Below are 12,148 nucleotides of genomic sequence, written 5' to 3'. Positions count from 1 at the left end.
GGGAAGCTTAGCCCAGCTTCTCCAGGGAAGGTGGTCATGTGTCTCTTGAGTCGGAGTCACTGGCTGCAGCCATCGTCCGAGCAATAGTGAGTCAGGGACAAAGGCTTTTAGTCAAAGTCGGCAGGTTTTCCTTTACTCTGGCAGGCAAGTCAGATTTTAGAGCTGGGTCAGGAATATCTGGGTAAAGTTGGGGAAAGGAATAGTGACTTTTGGCCCCTCTTGAGGGTATCCCTGCAAGGAAAGCTTTCGGGAAGTAGCCTTGTCTGGGAACATGGGCTGGGGTTGCTTCCTGTGACCATGTGGTTGGCCCTGCCAACACTGCCTTCTTCTGGCTTTCTAGAAGCTCTGTAGCTGTGCAAATCCCATACATAGGGAGGTCTAGTGTTATGATAGCCATGTGAAAAAGATTGGATTACTGAGACTGCGGCATGGTTGCCAAAAAGCATATATATGCTTTGATTACATTAATCGGGGTATAGAGCTAAGGAAAAGGGAGATTCCTTAGTTCAACTAAGCTCTCCTGTGTTCAGAACACATATAAAACATTATATTCAATTGTAGGTATGTTTTAGAGATGAGGGGAGGTATTAGAGAGATCCAAAAAGGTTGCCTTAGAGGGGATGAGCCTTCCCACATTGACAGTATTTGTGCAGAGGCTATGGGAACAGTGTCCTGTGCTCTTTCCAGTGGATCCTAAGATGTGTATGCCTATCCCAGGCAATGTGTCATGGAGCGGGCAAGCTTAAACTAAAATACACTGAATAAACTGCAGTGTATGCATACCACAGACTACTATGCAGCAATTAGAAGGAATAGTCTACAGAGGCACATGACAACGTGGGTGACTCTTCCCACACGTAATGTTGAATGAAAGAAAGCAGACACCAAAGAGTGCACCCCCATTGAATTTATATGTAGTGGACAGACAGCAGAAAGAATCCAGAGTGCTGGAAGTCAGAGCAGCTGCCAACTGCCCTTGTGGGGGTAGGTGGTAGCAGTGAGTTGGAGGGATGTGTCTGGGTGCTGACGGAGTTGTGTTTCTTTTCTTTTCTTTTTTTTTTAAAGATTTTATTTATTTATTCATGAGACACACACACAGAGAGAGAGAGAGAGAGAGAGAGAGAGAGAGAGAGGCAAAGACACAGGCCGAGGGAGAAGCAGGCTCCATGCAGGGTGCCTGAAATGGGACTTGATCCTGGGTCTCCGGGATCACGCACGCCCTGGGTCAAAGGTGGCGCTAAACCATTGAGCCACCTGGGCTGCCCCACAGAGTTGTGTTTCTTGACCTGGGTCCTGATGACACAAGTGGACAGCTCTGTGCTTAGGATGTGTGCTCTTTTCCATGTGTGTGTATCAGACTTCAGTAAAAAGTAAAAAGAAGATAGTTTAAAGATTGTGAAATCACACAAGTAGACTAGAGCCTCTGGAACTGCCCATAGAGTGTTTGGAATTTGCACAGACTGAGGTAGATAGAGATGGAGACATAAAAGAAGGGGCCAGGGGTGGGGGGTTGCTGATAGAGACCCACTCATTGCCTGTGTGTTAGGAGGGGGTAAGGGGATTTTCTATTATTTTGAAATTTCCTCAGCACTCAGACGTATTAGTGACCACTGATAGGCCAGTTCTGATGGAGGGCTTTGCTGTGCTGGTCCACAGGGAGGCTCTTTTTAAGGGACTATTTCTCTAGCATTCCCACTCAGCGTGGCTTTCCCAGCAGGGCCATGGGAACGGGCCACAGGGATGGGCAGCCAGCGTGGCCCCGCTCTTCTCGGTGTGTGCAGAGGGAATTGTTTACATCCCCCCCACCCCAAATGCCAGCTCCCCTCTCTCCCTGCTGACAGCTCTCTCATGTTTCTTCCAGCTTTTTGATCATGTCGCCGAGTGCCTAGGGGACTTCATGGAGAAAAAAAAAATCAAGGACAAGAAATTACCAGTGGGATTCACATTTTCTTTCCCTTGTCGGCAGTCCAAGATAGACGAGGTAAGCACATGTTGGGATTGGCGGGCCCCACAGAAGCCCCAGCGTGGGGAGGTCGATGAGCCCCTTTTTTCCCCTTTGCTCACCAGCTTGATGGCCTGCCTATGTTGTATTTTTTTAAAAAAACATTTGTAGGAATCAATGTGGGGTTAAAAAAATAGTGTGTTTATCTTTTCAGTTACCTAATGATTTCCATATTTCTGGAGGTGAATCATGGTATTTGTGGCCCTTGCGTGGGTAGAGACATCCATGAGACATAAGCTAGTGAGGGAAGAGCATGTAGGCTTGGTGACAGAGGAGAGAGGCTGGCAAGGCTTTTGTCAGGTTTGTACAGTGTGGTGTTTGCCTGGGGGCCATCCTGGGAGTGGAGAATCTGGGCAAGACCCCATGCCTCGGGGGCCAGGGCCGTCCCTCCACAGCTTCTGCCAGCGAGCAGCTTCAGCCACAGGGATCGTTGCACCCGCCTTGTTGGTGGTCATTGTTCATTCATTCACCTGCTTAGCAAGGAGGGACTCAGACATACTCTGTGGCTCCATTGTACCTCAGCATATCGCAGGGAGACAGAGTACATAGATGCAGCCTCATGTCTTTTCTACATGGACAGGCAGACCATGCACACACAGTGACCTGTGAACAAACTCCTCATAACAGGAATCCTGAGAGTTAACATTATGGAGGGTCCATCAGGTGCCAGGCTCTGCTCTCATGCACGCTTCCCAGCTAACACGTTATCTTCAGACACACCCATGAGTGAAGTGCTCATGATTCCCACTTTACAGAGGAGGACACTGAGGCTGGCAGGGGTTAGGAACCTATCCAAGACCATCCAGCCAGGGAGCAGCAGAGCCCAGTTTAGCTCTGGGCACTTTGGTTCCAGTGCTGTGCTTGACACCAGTCTGCTTTCTGCAGGATGGTAACGTTGGTAGACCAGGCACCCTGTGTACTTCTGGGCAGCTTCCCTGTACCTCTTTGTCAGTAGGGTGAGCCTCCTGTCCCAGGCACAGCTTCTTGCCCCTGGAGCCCTTTCATCTGTATCATTTGTGTAATCACGTCATGTGAGAGCTAGGAGGGGCTTGAGAGCTCAGTAGGTCAAGTCCCTTATTCCCCAGATGGAGAACCAGACCTCCCAAGGTCACAGGGCTTATTAATGGCAGGGCAGAGCTAGGACCGGAATCCTGGGCACTCCCATCACCCATTCCTCCCTCTTTCCCCCCATTAAAGACCTCTGAGACACTACTGTCCCCTTGTCTCCATCAGGACTGCCGTGGCCAGTCCAGATGCTCTGGTATCTGGCATTGGGACACCAGTGTGGCCCGGCCTAGGAAACTAGTGGACCACAGACTAATTGCTCATGGTGGGGAGGCCTATGCCCACTCTTCAAGGCTGCCTGGAACCTTGAAGATTGTCCATATCTAGACCAGCTGCCTATTCCACAAATGAGCACAGTGACCCTCAGAGGAATTTGGGGAGCTTCCCACAAGGAAATGGGCAGAGGTGTGAGGACAGGGGAATTTGGGGAGCTTCCCACAAGGAAATGGGCAGAGGTGTGAGGACAGGACTGGTCTCCTGATTTCCATCCCAACATTCTTTCTACAGCATACTCTCGGAGGCTTTTGGGGGGTTAGGGTTGATGGGAAGAAAACAGTGTCCAGGAGTTTCTGGAATGCTTGGCTTAGTACAAGCACTCACCCTGCTGTGCATCTAACGGGCCAGGTGGCTTTCACCAGGAGCTGGGGCAGCCACATGTGGGCAAATGCCCCATCCCTGTGGCATCCCCAGAGGCCCATGGGGCCCAAGCATCAGCTCGTCCCAACCCTGCTGCATGTGTGGCAACATTCTCCATTCAGACAGAAACAGTTAAGTATAACAACTATTTTTTTTTAGTATCTTAAAAAAAAAAAGCAATATGTAAAGCTGTTTATACAAATAACACAAAGATGTAAAACAAAAAAGTAAAATTCCTACCCTTCCCCATTCCCCAGTGAGTGACCACTGGTTGCCTATCCTTTTTGATGTTTCTTTTCTAATAAAGAAACAGAAATGGGTCATATTGTATAAATAGTGGAGTTGCTGCTTATAGATGGGGTTTAAACTCCAAATTTGGGGAAGAGGCATAAATCATATTTAGTCGGTATTATCCTTAAGTCTCTAGGACCTGGCTTTAAGTTCAGTAGCCAAGAATTCCATTGGTATTTTGCTTCTCTTCCCCATTTGGCTCTGATTTCCTTTCCCTGGGGCCGTGGAAGCTGGGATCTAGATTGCCAGTGGGGAGGGGTGATCAGGTAATGATGAGATTTCTCTTTGTCTCTTTTTAAGAGAAAAGCGCAGTTGACATCCAGTTAGATTTGCGTGCGGTGTGACACTCCTCTCCTGGCCAGACACTTGCTGTATTCTAGTGTGAGCTGTGGGTTTTTTTCCAAGGCAGCCCCCAGAGAAGTCCCTGATACAGATGGATGAGTAGGAGATGGGACAGGGTCTGTGGTTACCTGGTGCAATCTGGAGCAAGCTGCTTGTCCTCTCTGGGCCTCCGCATTGTCCCTGCCCCTTGAGGAGCCCTCCCCCCCACCCACCCAGTGACCTGGGGCTCCTACAGTGCTCGTCCATCCCCCATCTGCTCTCCTTTACAGGGCATCCTGATCACCTGGACAAAGAAATTTAAAGCAAGTGGAGTGGAGGGGATGGATGTGGTGAAGCTGCTTAACAAAGCCATCAAGAAGCGCGGGGTAAATTCTCTCTCTAGGGGCCGCCTGTCTGGGCCACATGGAGGTGGAGGTTGTGGGGAAAAGGCTGGGGTCTGAAACAGATGGGGCCCTTCCTGGGGACAGTGCTGCATGGCCTGGGCCATCACATGGGGTGTCTGGAAGACCTGGACAGATGAACAGAGAGGGTCCACAGACCAGGAGGTCAGGTGGTTCGAAGCAGGGCTGTGTAAGGTGCTCCCCCCACGGGCCGAGCCCTCAGGCAGGGGCCGCCTCCTTCTGACAGGCGCAGCCCGCACGGCTGGAGCACAGGGATGGAGTGTGTGCTTTCCAGATGGCTGTGGCTCTGGGTGGGAAATCCACTCTGAAAAGCATCTTAAGCCAGGTAATGAAGGTGACCGTGCAGTTTCCATAATGTCATCACTGCGCCCTAATCGGGCGGATGTGAGTGCCAGCAGTGATGAGAGCAGCACAGCCCACTGGAGCCGCGCTGGCTGTGCTCTCTCGCAGGCGGGTGACCTGTGCTCTCATGTGAGAGTGGACGGTGACACCCCCTTCCGTGTCCCCAGGACTATGACGCCAACATAGTGGCTGTGGTGAACGACACAGTGGGGACCATGATGACCTGTGGCTATGATGACCAGCAGTGTGAGGTCGGCCTCATCATTGGTAATGTCACCCCTTCCTCATGTCCGCCCCTCAGCCAGTGTTTCCAGAAAGCATGGGCAGCCTCCTCTCAGGGTTTTGTGTGGTCATGGCTTCTGATCTGGTTTCTCTCTCCAAGGCACTGGCACTAATGCATGCTACATGGAGGAACTGAGGCACATTGACCTGGTGGAAGGCGATGAGGGAAGGATGTGCATCAACACGGAGTGGGGGGCCTTCGGGGACGACGGGTCCCTGGAAGACATCCGCACCGAGTTCGACCGGGAGATAGACCGGGGCTCTCTCAACCCTGGGAAGCAGCTGTGAGTCCCACCTTTTCTGACTGGTCGTGGGCCTGACTTTGGGGATATAAGTGAAAGCTGTAGGGTTCAGATGAAAGGGGCAGAAAGGCAAGTGACCACAAAGTGAGAAACCCATCAGATTTGCGTGATCCGTCCCTCCTTTGGATAGATACGCAGCCATGGTGTCTGCAGCTTTAAATTTTTTTAAAGATTATTTATTTATTTATTTGACGCAGAAAGAGAGAGCTAGAGAGAGCGAGCATGCATGCATAAGCAGGGGGAGCAGCAGAGGGAGAGGGAGAAGCAGACTCCCCACTGAGCAGGGAGCCTGACCTGAGCTGAACACAGACACTTAACTGACCGAGCCACCCAGGCACCCTGCATCTACAGCTTTAAAAGCATGTTTTAAATGATTTTCTTGTCGAATTACGCTATAATTGTGTCCTTGTGAAAAATTTTGAAGATGAAGAGCACAGAAGCATTAATATACAGCTAAGGCTTAAAAACACTTGTGCGCGCTGTAGTCACTGGTGTTGCCGCTCAGGGCGAGCAAGGCCACACAGTAAACAAGGCATCTCCTAAGCAGGTAGAGTGAGTGTCCTGAGGGCTCTGTGCTAGGTTCCCAGGACACAGACTAGCCCCTTCCTGTCCAGCCCTTGAGAGCTAGCTGGGGAGCTGTGTCCCATAGGTACATACCCATCATACAGAGGAGCGGGGGCAAACCATTTGTGTCCTTTGGAGGCCAGGGAATGGAGACCCTTCTTCCATGCCGTGTATAGGTGGATGGATCAGAGTTGATAAAGAGCATCAGACTTGTTGGGCAGGTTATTTTTGGCTGTGGAGAGCTCCCGGGTCCGGAGGTATGAGTGACACTATTCAGGGCAATGTGGGCATCTCTTGATTTGAATGACTTAGTTCCTGAAGTGTGTGCTTCTATTTCTCTGTGATGCCAGCGTGCTGCTAGCTCCTTCTGATCGCCATCCCAACAGCCTTTTCCTGGGGTTGGATGCTGTCAGTGTGCTGAGAGATGTCCATTGACCCTGTTGGCTTACTAGTCCTTATTTTGTGCCAGAGAGAAAAGGGAGTTCCTTTGTCATTTTGAAACCCATCACCCACAGATCTCCATAACCCAGGCTGGATGATTGGGTTTTCCACCCAAGTTAATGGAATCGCATCAATGGCCAGCCTCCCTCCACTGGGAATGGTGGTGATAGATAACTGAGTTTTTCATTAAGAGAATGCCAGAGTTGAATATCCACTTTGCTTCCTGAGACTGGGGTACCGACCTGTGATAAGGGTGCCAGTTCCAAAGCTCTGACAGCCAAAGGTTTTTTTTTTTCTCCCCCCAATCCATTTACCTAATCCCTTCTGACATGAAACTATTCACTGTACCTACTTGTATGGTTCACTGGAGAGCTGTGGATGTGCTTGGTAATTACAATTACTGTCTCGGGTACCTCTGGGGATATTCTATAAAATGTGCATATTCATCATATTGCACCCCCTAAAATCCTCACATTTCCATATTCCCAAGCATTTGTGGCCCTAGAGGTTTCAGATAAGAGATGATGTACCTGGAATTACTGTCAATCACTTAATCAGGAGGTGCCCCTCCCCCAGAGCAGGGCAATTACCTGGGATAACTGAGCAGATGTGACCCAGGCACTAGTCTGTATCCTATCCTTAGCCCCAGTGTGAGTATCTGCTGTGGCTTCGGTGAAAACCTGGATTTTTCTGCCATCCATTTTGAAGTATTTCTGAATTTTTTAAGGGGCCAAACTGTATTCCCAGGCTGAACTGTGAATTAGGCTTGTCGTTGCTTTGCAATAAATATTTCTGGAATGGTGGCTGGATGGATGCATGGATAGATATGAATGGATGGATGGATAGTGGATGGGGACGAGGAGGTGGATAGATGGATGGTGATGGCTAGATGAAGGATGGGGGGATGAATGGATGGATGACTGGTAGATATGGGAGGTGACTGGATGGCTGGGAAATGGATGGGTAAATAAATAGGTGAATGGGTGAAAGAGTGAGGGGTGGGGTGAAGTCCATCTTCTCCAGTATGTTTCCCTGTATGCTGATTACCAGAGGTCAGGTCTTGTTAAGAACAATGCTGAAGATGTGACAAATCCTTGGGTTGCATCACACATGCCTAGAAATTGGCTGTTGGCCAGAGTTTTTTTTTTTTTGCCAAAGTGGATTTTTGCTATTCTCCTAGGCTCCTTGCTGAAGTTTTTGGGGATTCCCTGTGTCTTCTGTGCAATGACAAATTCTTCAAAGCCATTTTGTCCTTGTTTGTGGTGTGGGGATGTGAGCTCCATTTGACTGGTAGGGAAATTAAGGCACTGGGATAGGACAAGCTGACCCACGACTCTTTGTTGAGCTTTGATCTGGTTTAGGTTTAGGTTTTTCTGCCCCATTGGAAAGTTTGAGTTTTTAAAGTAAGCTTCTAGAATGTCTAAGAGTCATCTCTGATCATTTATGGACATTTATCAAGAATTGTCTGGAGGATTGGTTTTACATCCCTGATTGCATATCAGAATTACATAAAGGCCTTTTAAAAACAGACTGCTGCTGAGGCATCCCTCACCCTGCCCACGTCCTTCCCAATTCTGACTCAGTTGGCCTGGGCTGGGACCTGTCCTCAGGAGCCTAAGAGCTCCCCAGGTGATTACAGTGTGTGGGATTTGTGCAAAGGTCCTCGGTACCCAAAAGGGCTCTAGACCACTACACACCCACTCATTCATTTTGTCTGAAGTTTACATTCACCGAATTCTGACTATATGCAGTTGCTGGAAGGGTATGAGCATGCTAGCTTGGTGGTTCCGGCCTTCATTGGTGGTTGCTGCTTTCAGGACAGCAGGGGACAGCTCTGAGTATTCAGCAACCCAAACCTTGCCCCAGAGTTAGAAGTTCTCTCTCTAAAAGGGATCAGGTATTCAACATCCTCTCTACTATCCTTCTACTCTAGGCCTTTGAAATTCTGGCCACATACCTGTCTCCTGCTATAGATTTTGGCCCAGCCTTCTTTCATTTTTCATTCTCTTTCTCCTCCCATCCTGCTCCTTGGACTTCTTGATCTTCTTTTTTCTGTGTCATGTCTAGAATTTTGAATCCCATTGCCCCGTGTGATTCCTTATCACATCCTTCAAAATGCAAGGAGACACTTGCCCTACAAAACTAAAGCGGCAGTGATTATGACAGCAGGACGGTTTGACCTGGAGAATTCTTTGGCCTGCACGGTAGTTGAAGTCAGCCCCCAAACACCTGTTCTTACCGTTGCTCTTCCCACGGTACAGAACCTCTCCACACTGCTAGTCCTGGTTAGCGTGGCCTCAGACCCCCCCCCCCCCCCCCCCCCGGCAATCTGGCCCTGGGCTGCCCTTTGGAGTACCCCCTGGGCTGCCCTTTGGAGCACACCCTGGCTGCCAAGGGAACTCCCAATTGGCATGCAGGTCCTTGCTCCCCTGTCTGAACATGACCCCCACCCCACCCTTCCCAGCCAGTCCCCAGGCCCCATGGGTCTCAGTTCTGCCTGTGCCCACCAGCAGGCAGGAAGGCTGCAGCACCACGGTGTTGCCGGCTAGTCTGTGGTTGGAGGCATCTGAATGCTGACAGGCAGATCACCACTTGCTTGGTTCACTTGAGCAGAGGGAAGCATGTTGGTGGAGAAGGAGCCCTGCTGTGTCCGAGAGCCTTTGGCTTGAGCTCAGCGAGACGCATCAGAGATGCTTTTTCCTCATCCTGCTGCTCTGTCAGGGGCCCTAGGAAAAGGGGGTGTCAGGATCTGTGTATGTAAAAGATGTCCTTGTAGAAAAGGGAGATCATTCTGAGTGTCTCCAGAGGGCAAAGTGAGAAGCAGTGGGTAGAGGGTGCCAGGAGGTTGATTTTAGCTCATCCTAAGAGGAAGAACCTTTTCTGTTACACCGCCCAGTGGGGGCAGGCCGCCTAAGGAGGAAGTGAGCTGATGAAGGTAGCCAGGGACAGAGTCGGGGATGGGGCTAGGTGGCCACTAGCATGATAGCTGTAGGTCACGTTTAATGACAACTACCCATGAAAGAGAACAGCACAGTGCTTACAGCATACATAGCCTCTGGTGCTTATGTGGGTTCAAAATGTGGATTTGCTACCTATTAGCTGTGTGACCATGGGCAAGTTATAGAACCTCTCTGAGCCTCAGTTTTCTCACCTGTGAAATGGGGATAATGATACTGTCTACCTCATAGGGTTATAATGAGAATGAATGTAAGTTAGTACAAGTGAAGTGCTTAGGAAAGTGTGAGATGCATAGCAAGGGCCACATACTTATGGCTAGCAGACACCGAAGCACTTCACCCATGGTGGCCTGTATATCCTCTGTACAGTAACCTTACCAGAGGCCCTGCCATCTACCCCGTTATCCAGGTGAGGAAACCAGGAAGTAGCATGGTAAGCAGCAGAGCCAGGATTGAGCCCAGGCCATCTGGCTCCTACTGCTTTGAGATTCCTGCTCAGGGCTGGGCAGAGGCTATTCCCACAGGTATTGGGGTGGTGGCTGAGTGACTGGGACTCAGACAGGCCCTCTCCTGCCAGGGATCCTCCACACGGCTGTGGCTGGGGCAGTCCTGTCTGGTCCTGTCAGGAGCGGTAACAATGAGAACCATCTTCCTCTGTGCCCATGTGGGGGAGAGGGGGTCCGGGAGGCAGGGAGGGCCAGGTGCTCAGGTCCCAGCAGCATCCCTGGCTCCTGGGCATAGCTCTGAATGGAACAGATTGTTTTGCTGTGTCACAGCTAGCTCTGGGTGTGCCAGCTGGGCTCCCTCAGAGGAGAGGCAGGGCACCTGGATGTGGACCTGCCTTCCACTTCGACGTGTCCTGCTTGGTGCTTCCTCCTGGCCCCTGCTCAGCCAGGATATGGGGCCTGTATCTGGCTCATATGTGGCCCAGAGCCCACACCTCCCAAGGAAGCAAGAGAGAGGATTCACTATGATTGGCCTGTGGCTACATGTGGCTGGGGCCACAGGATAAGTTAATCAGAGCCCTCCTCTGGGGTTTAGGGTGAGATCAGTAGGGGAGGAGTGGGTTCCCCAAAGTAAATTGTTGGTCCTTTTGGCCAGAGAAAGAGAACACAGATGCCAGGAAGGTGGATAGTGACAGGGGTCCCATGGGGAATAGCTGTATTTCAGTCCCTCATCTACTCAGCCTTCCTACCTAGAAGGCATTTACCTTTTCTGAGCCGGGAAATGGAGAGAATGCATCCTAGCCACCTCCTCTCACAGGGCTCGGGACCTCCTTGCTGGAGTGATGGCCATGAGAGCCCTTTAAAAAGCACAGTGTAATGTCTTGTAAGAAATGATGATAATCGGGATGCCTGGGTGGTTCAGTGGTTGAGCGTCTGCCTTCAGCTCAGGTGTAATCCTGGGGTCCTGGGATCGAGTCCCACATCAGGCTTCTGCTTCTCCCTCTGCCTATGTCTCTGCCTCTCTCTGTGTGTCTCTCATGAATAAATACATTTTAAAAAATCTAAAAAAAAAACAGAAAAGAAATCATATTGTGCATTTTTGTCTGGGGAACCTCCTCGTCATCCCCAGACTCACCTCCAGGCAGCCTTCCCTGCCTGCCCTGTGCCCCATGGTGCTTCCATCCTTTCGCCACCCTGGTGTTGGATGTGGGGTCCGGAGGAGCCCCGCCCCCCGCCACTGCTGTCTCGTCAACATTTAGCGACACAGGAGTGCGGTTTGGCCTGCCGGTGAGACCATAAGCTTGGGCAGATGAGGCGGTGCTTCTCTCTTGTGTCTACCTGTCTGTTGTGTCCCTCACGAGCTTTCCCTTGGGGTACACATGTAGGAAGGACCTGACAAGTGCCATGTGCTTTGCTCCTGCAGGTTTGAGAAGATGGTCAGTGGCATGTACCTAGGGGAGCTGGTTCGACTGATCCTGGTCAAGATGGCCAAGGAGAGCCTGTTATTTGAAGGGCGGATCACACCGGAGCTGCTCACCAGGGGAAAGTTGAAGACCAGTGATGTGTCAGCCATTGAGAAGTAGGTGTTAGCCCCTAGGGCTTTCTCTCTTCCTTCATACCACCCCCTACCCCTGTCGCCCACACATGCAGGGGAGATCAGAGTCCACAGAGCAGATGCTTCTAGTGGTGAATGAGGAGCTCACTGAGCCTGGGCCTGGCCTTGGAAGTCCCTGGGGGCACCTTCTCCAGCCTGTGTTCCAGGGAACCCTGGTGACCTCAAGATAACTAGGTGTTCCCTGAAGAAAGGGTTCTGTGGCTAATAGGTTTGGGAAATATTGCATATTTAGCCTCCATTTAGAGATTTATAGTATTCATTAGCTTATTAAAGAAAACCCAGTTTACTTTGGTTAACTTATAATTTGCCAAACTTTTCTCTCTCTCTTTTTTTTTTCTTTGAGAGAGCACACAAAGGCAGTACGTGTGTATGCTGGGGGTTGGGGGGATGAGGCAGAGAATCACAAGCGGGCTCCATGCCCAATGTAGAGCCTGACTCAAGGCTTGAACTCACGGCCCTGAG

The 12,148-nt window shown here is 50.5% G+C and overlaps 1 protein-coding gene across 1 annotated transcript in view; it reads left to right on the top strand.

Annotated features, from left to right (window-relative positions):
* The window catches only part of HK1 (hexokinase 1), a 66,635-nt gene that overhangs the window by 33,529 nt on the left and 20,958 nt on the right, over positions 1-12,148 (top strand). Inside the window, exons 4-8 of the mRNA XM_041748461.1 lie at positions 1,862-1,981; positions 4,606-4,701; positions 5,247-5,346; positions 5,462-5,645; positions 11,495-11,650. Of these exons, the coding sequence (XP_041604395.1) occupies positions 1,862-1,981; positions 4,606-4,701; positions 5,247-5,346; positions 5,462-5,645; positions 11,495-11,650 (656 nt within the window). The remainder of the gene's footprint in view (positions 1-1,861; positions 1,982-4,605; positions 4,702-5,246; positions 5,347-5,461; positions 5,646-11,494; positions 11,651-12,148) is intronic.

The sequence above is a fragment of the Vulpes lagopus genome, chromosome 3 (genome assembly GCF_018345385.1).
Source record: "Vulpes lagopus strain Blue_001 chromosome 3, ASM1834538v1, whole genome shotgun sequence".
Lineage (NCBI taxonomy): Eukaryota > Metazoa > Chordata > Mammalia > Carnivora > Canidae > Vulpes > Vulpes lagopus.
This window is presented reverse-complemented; position numbering and strand designations above follow the sequence as displayed.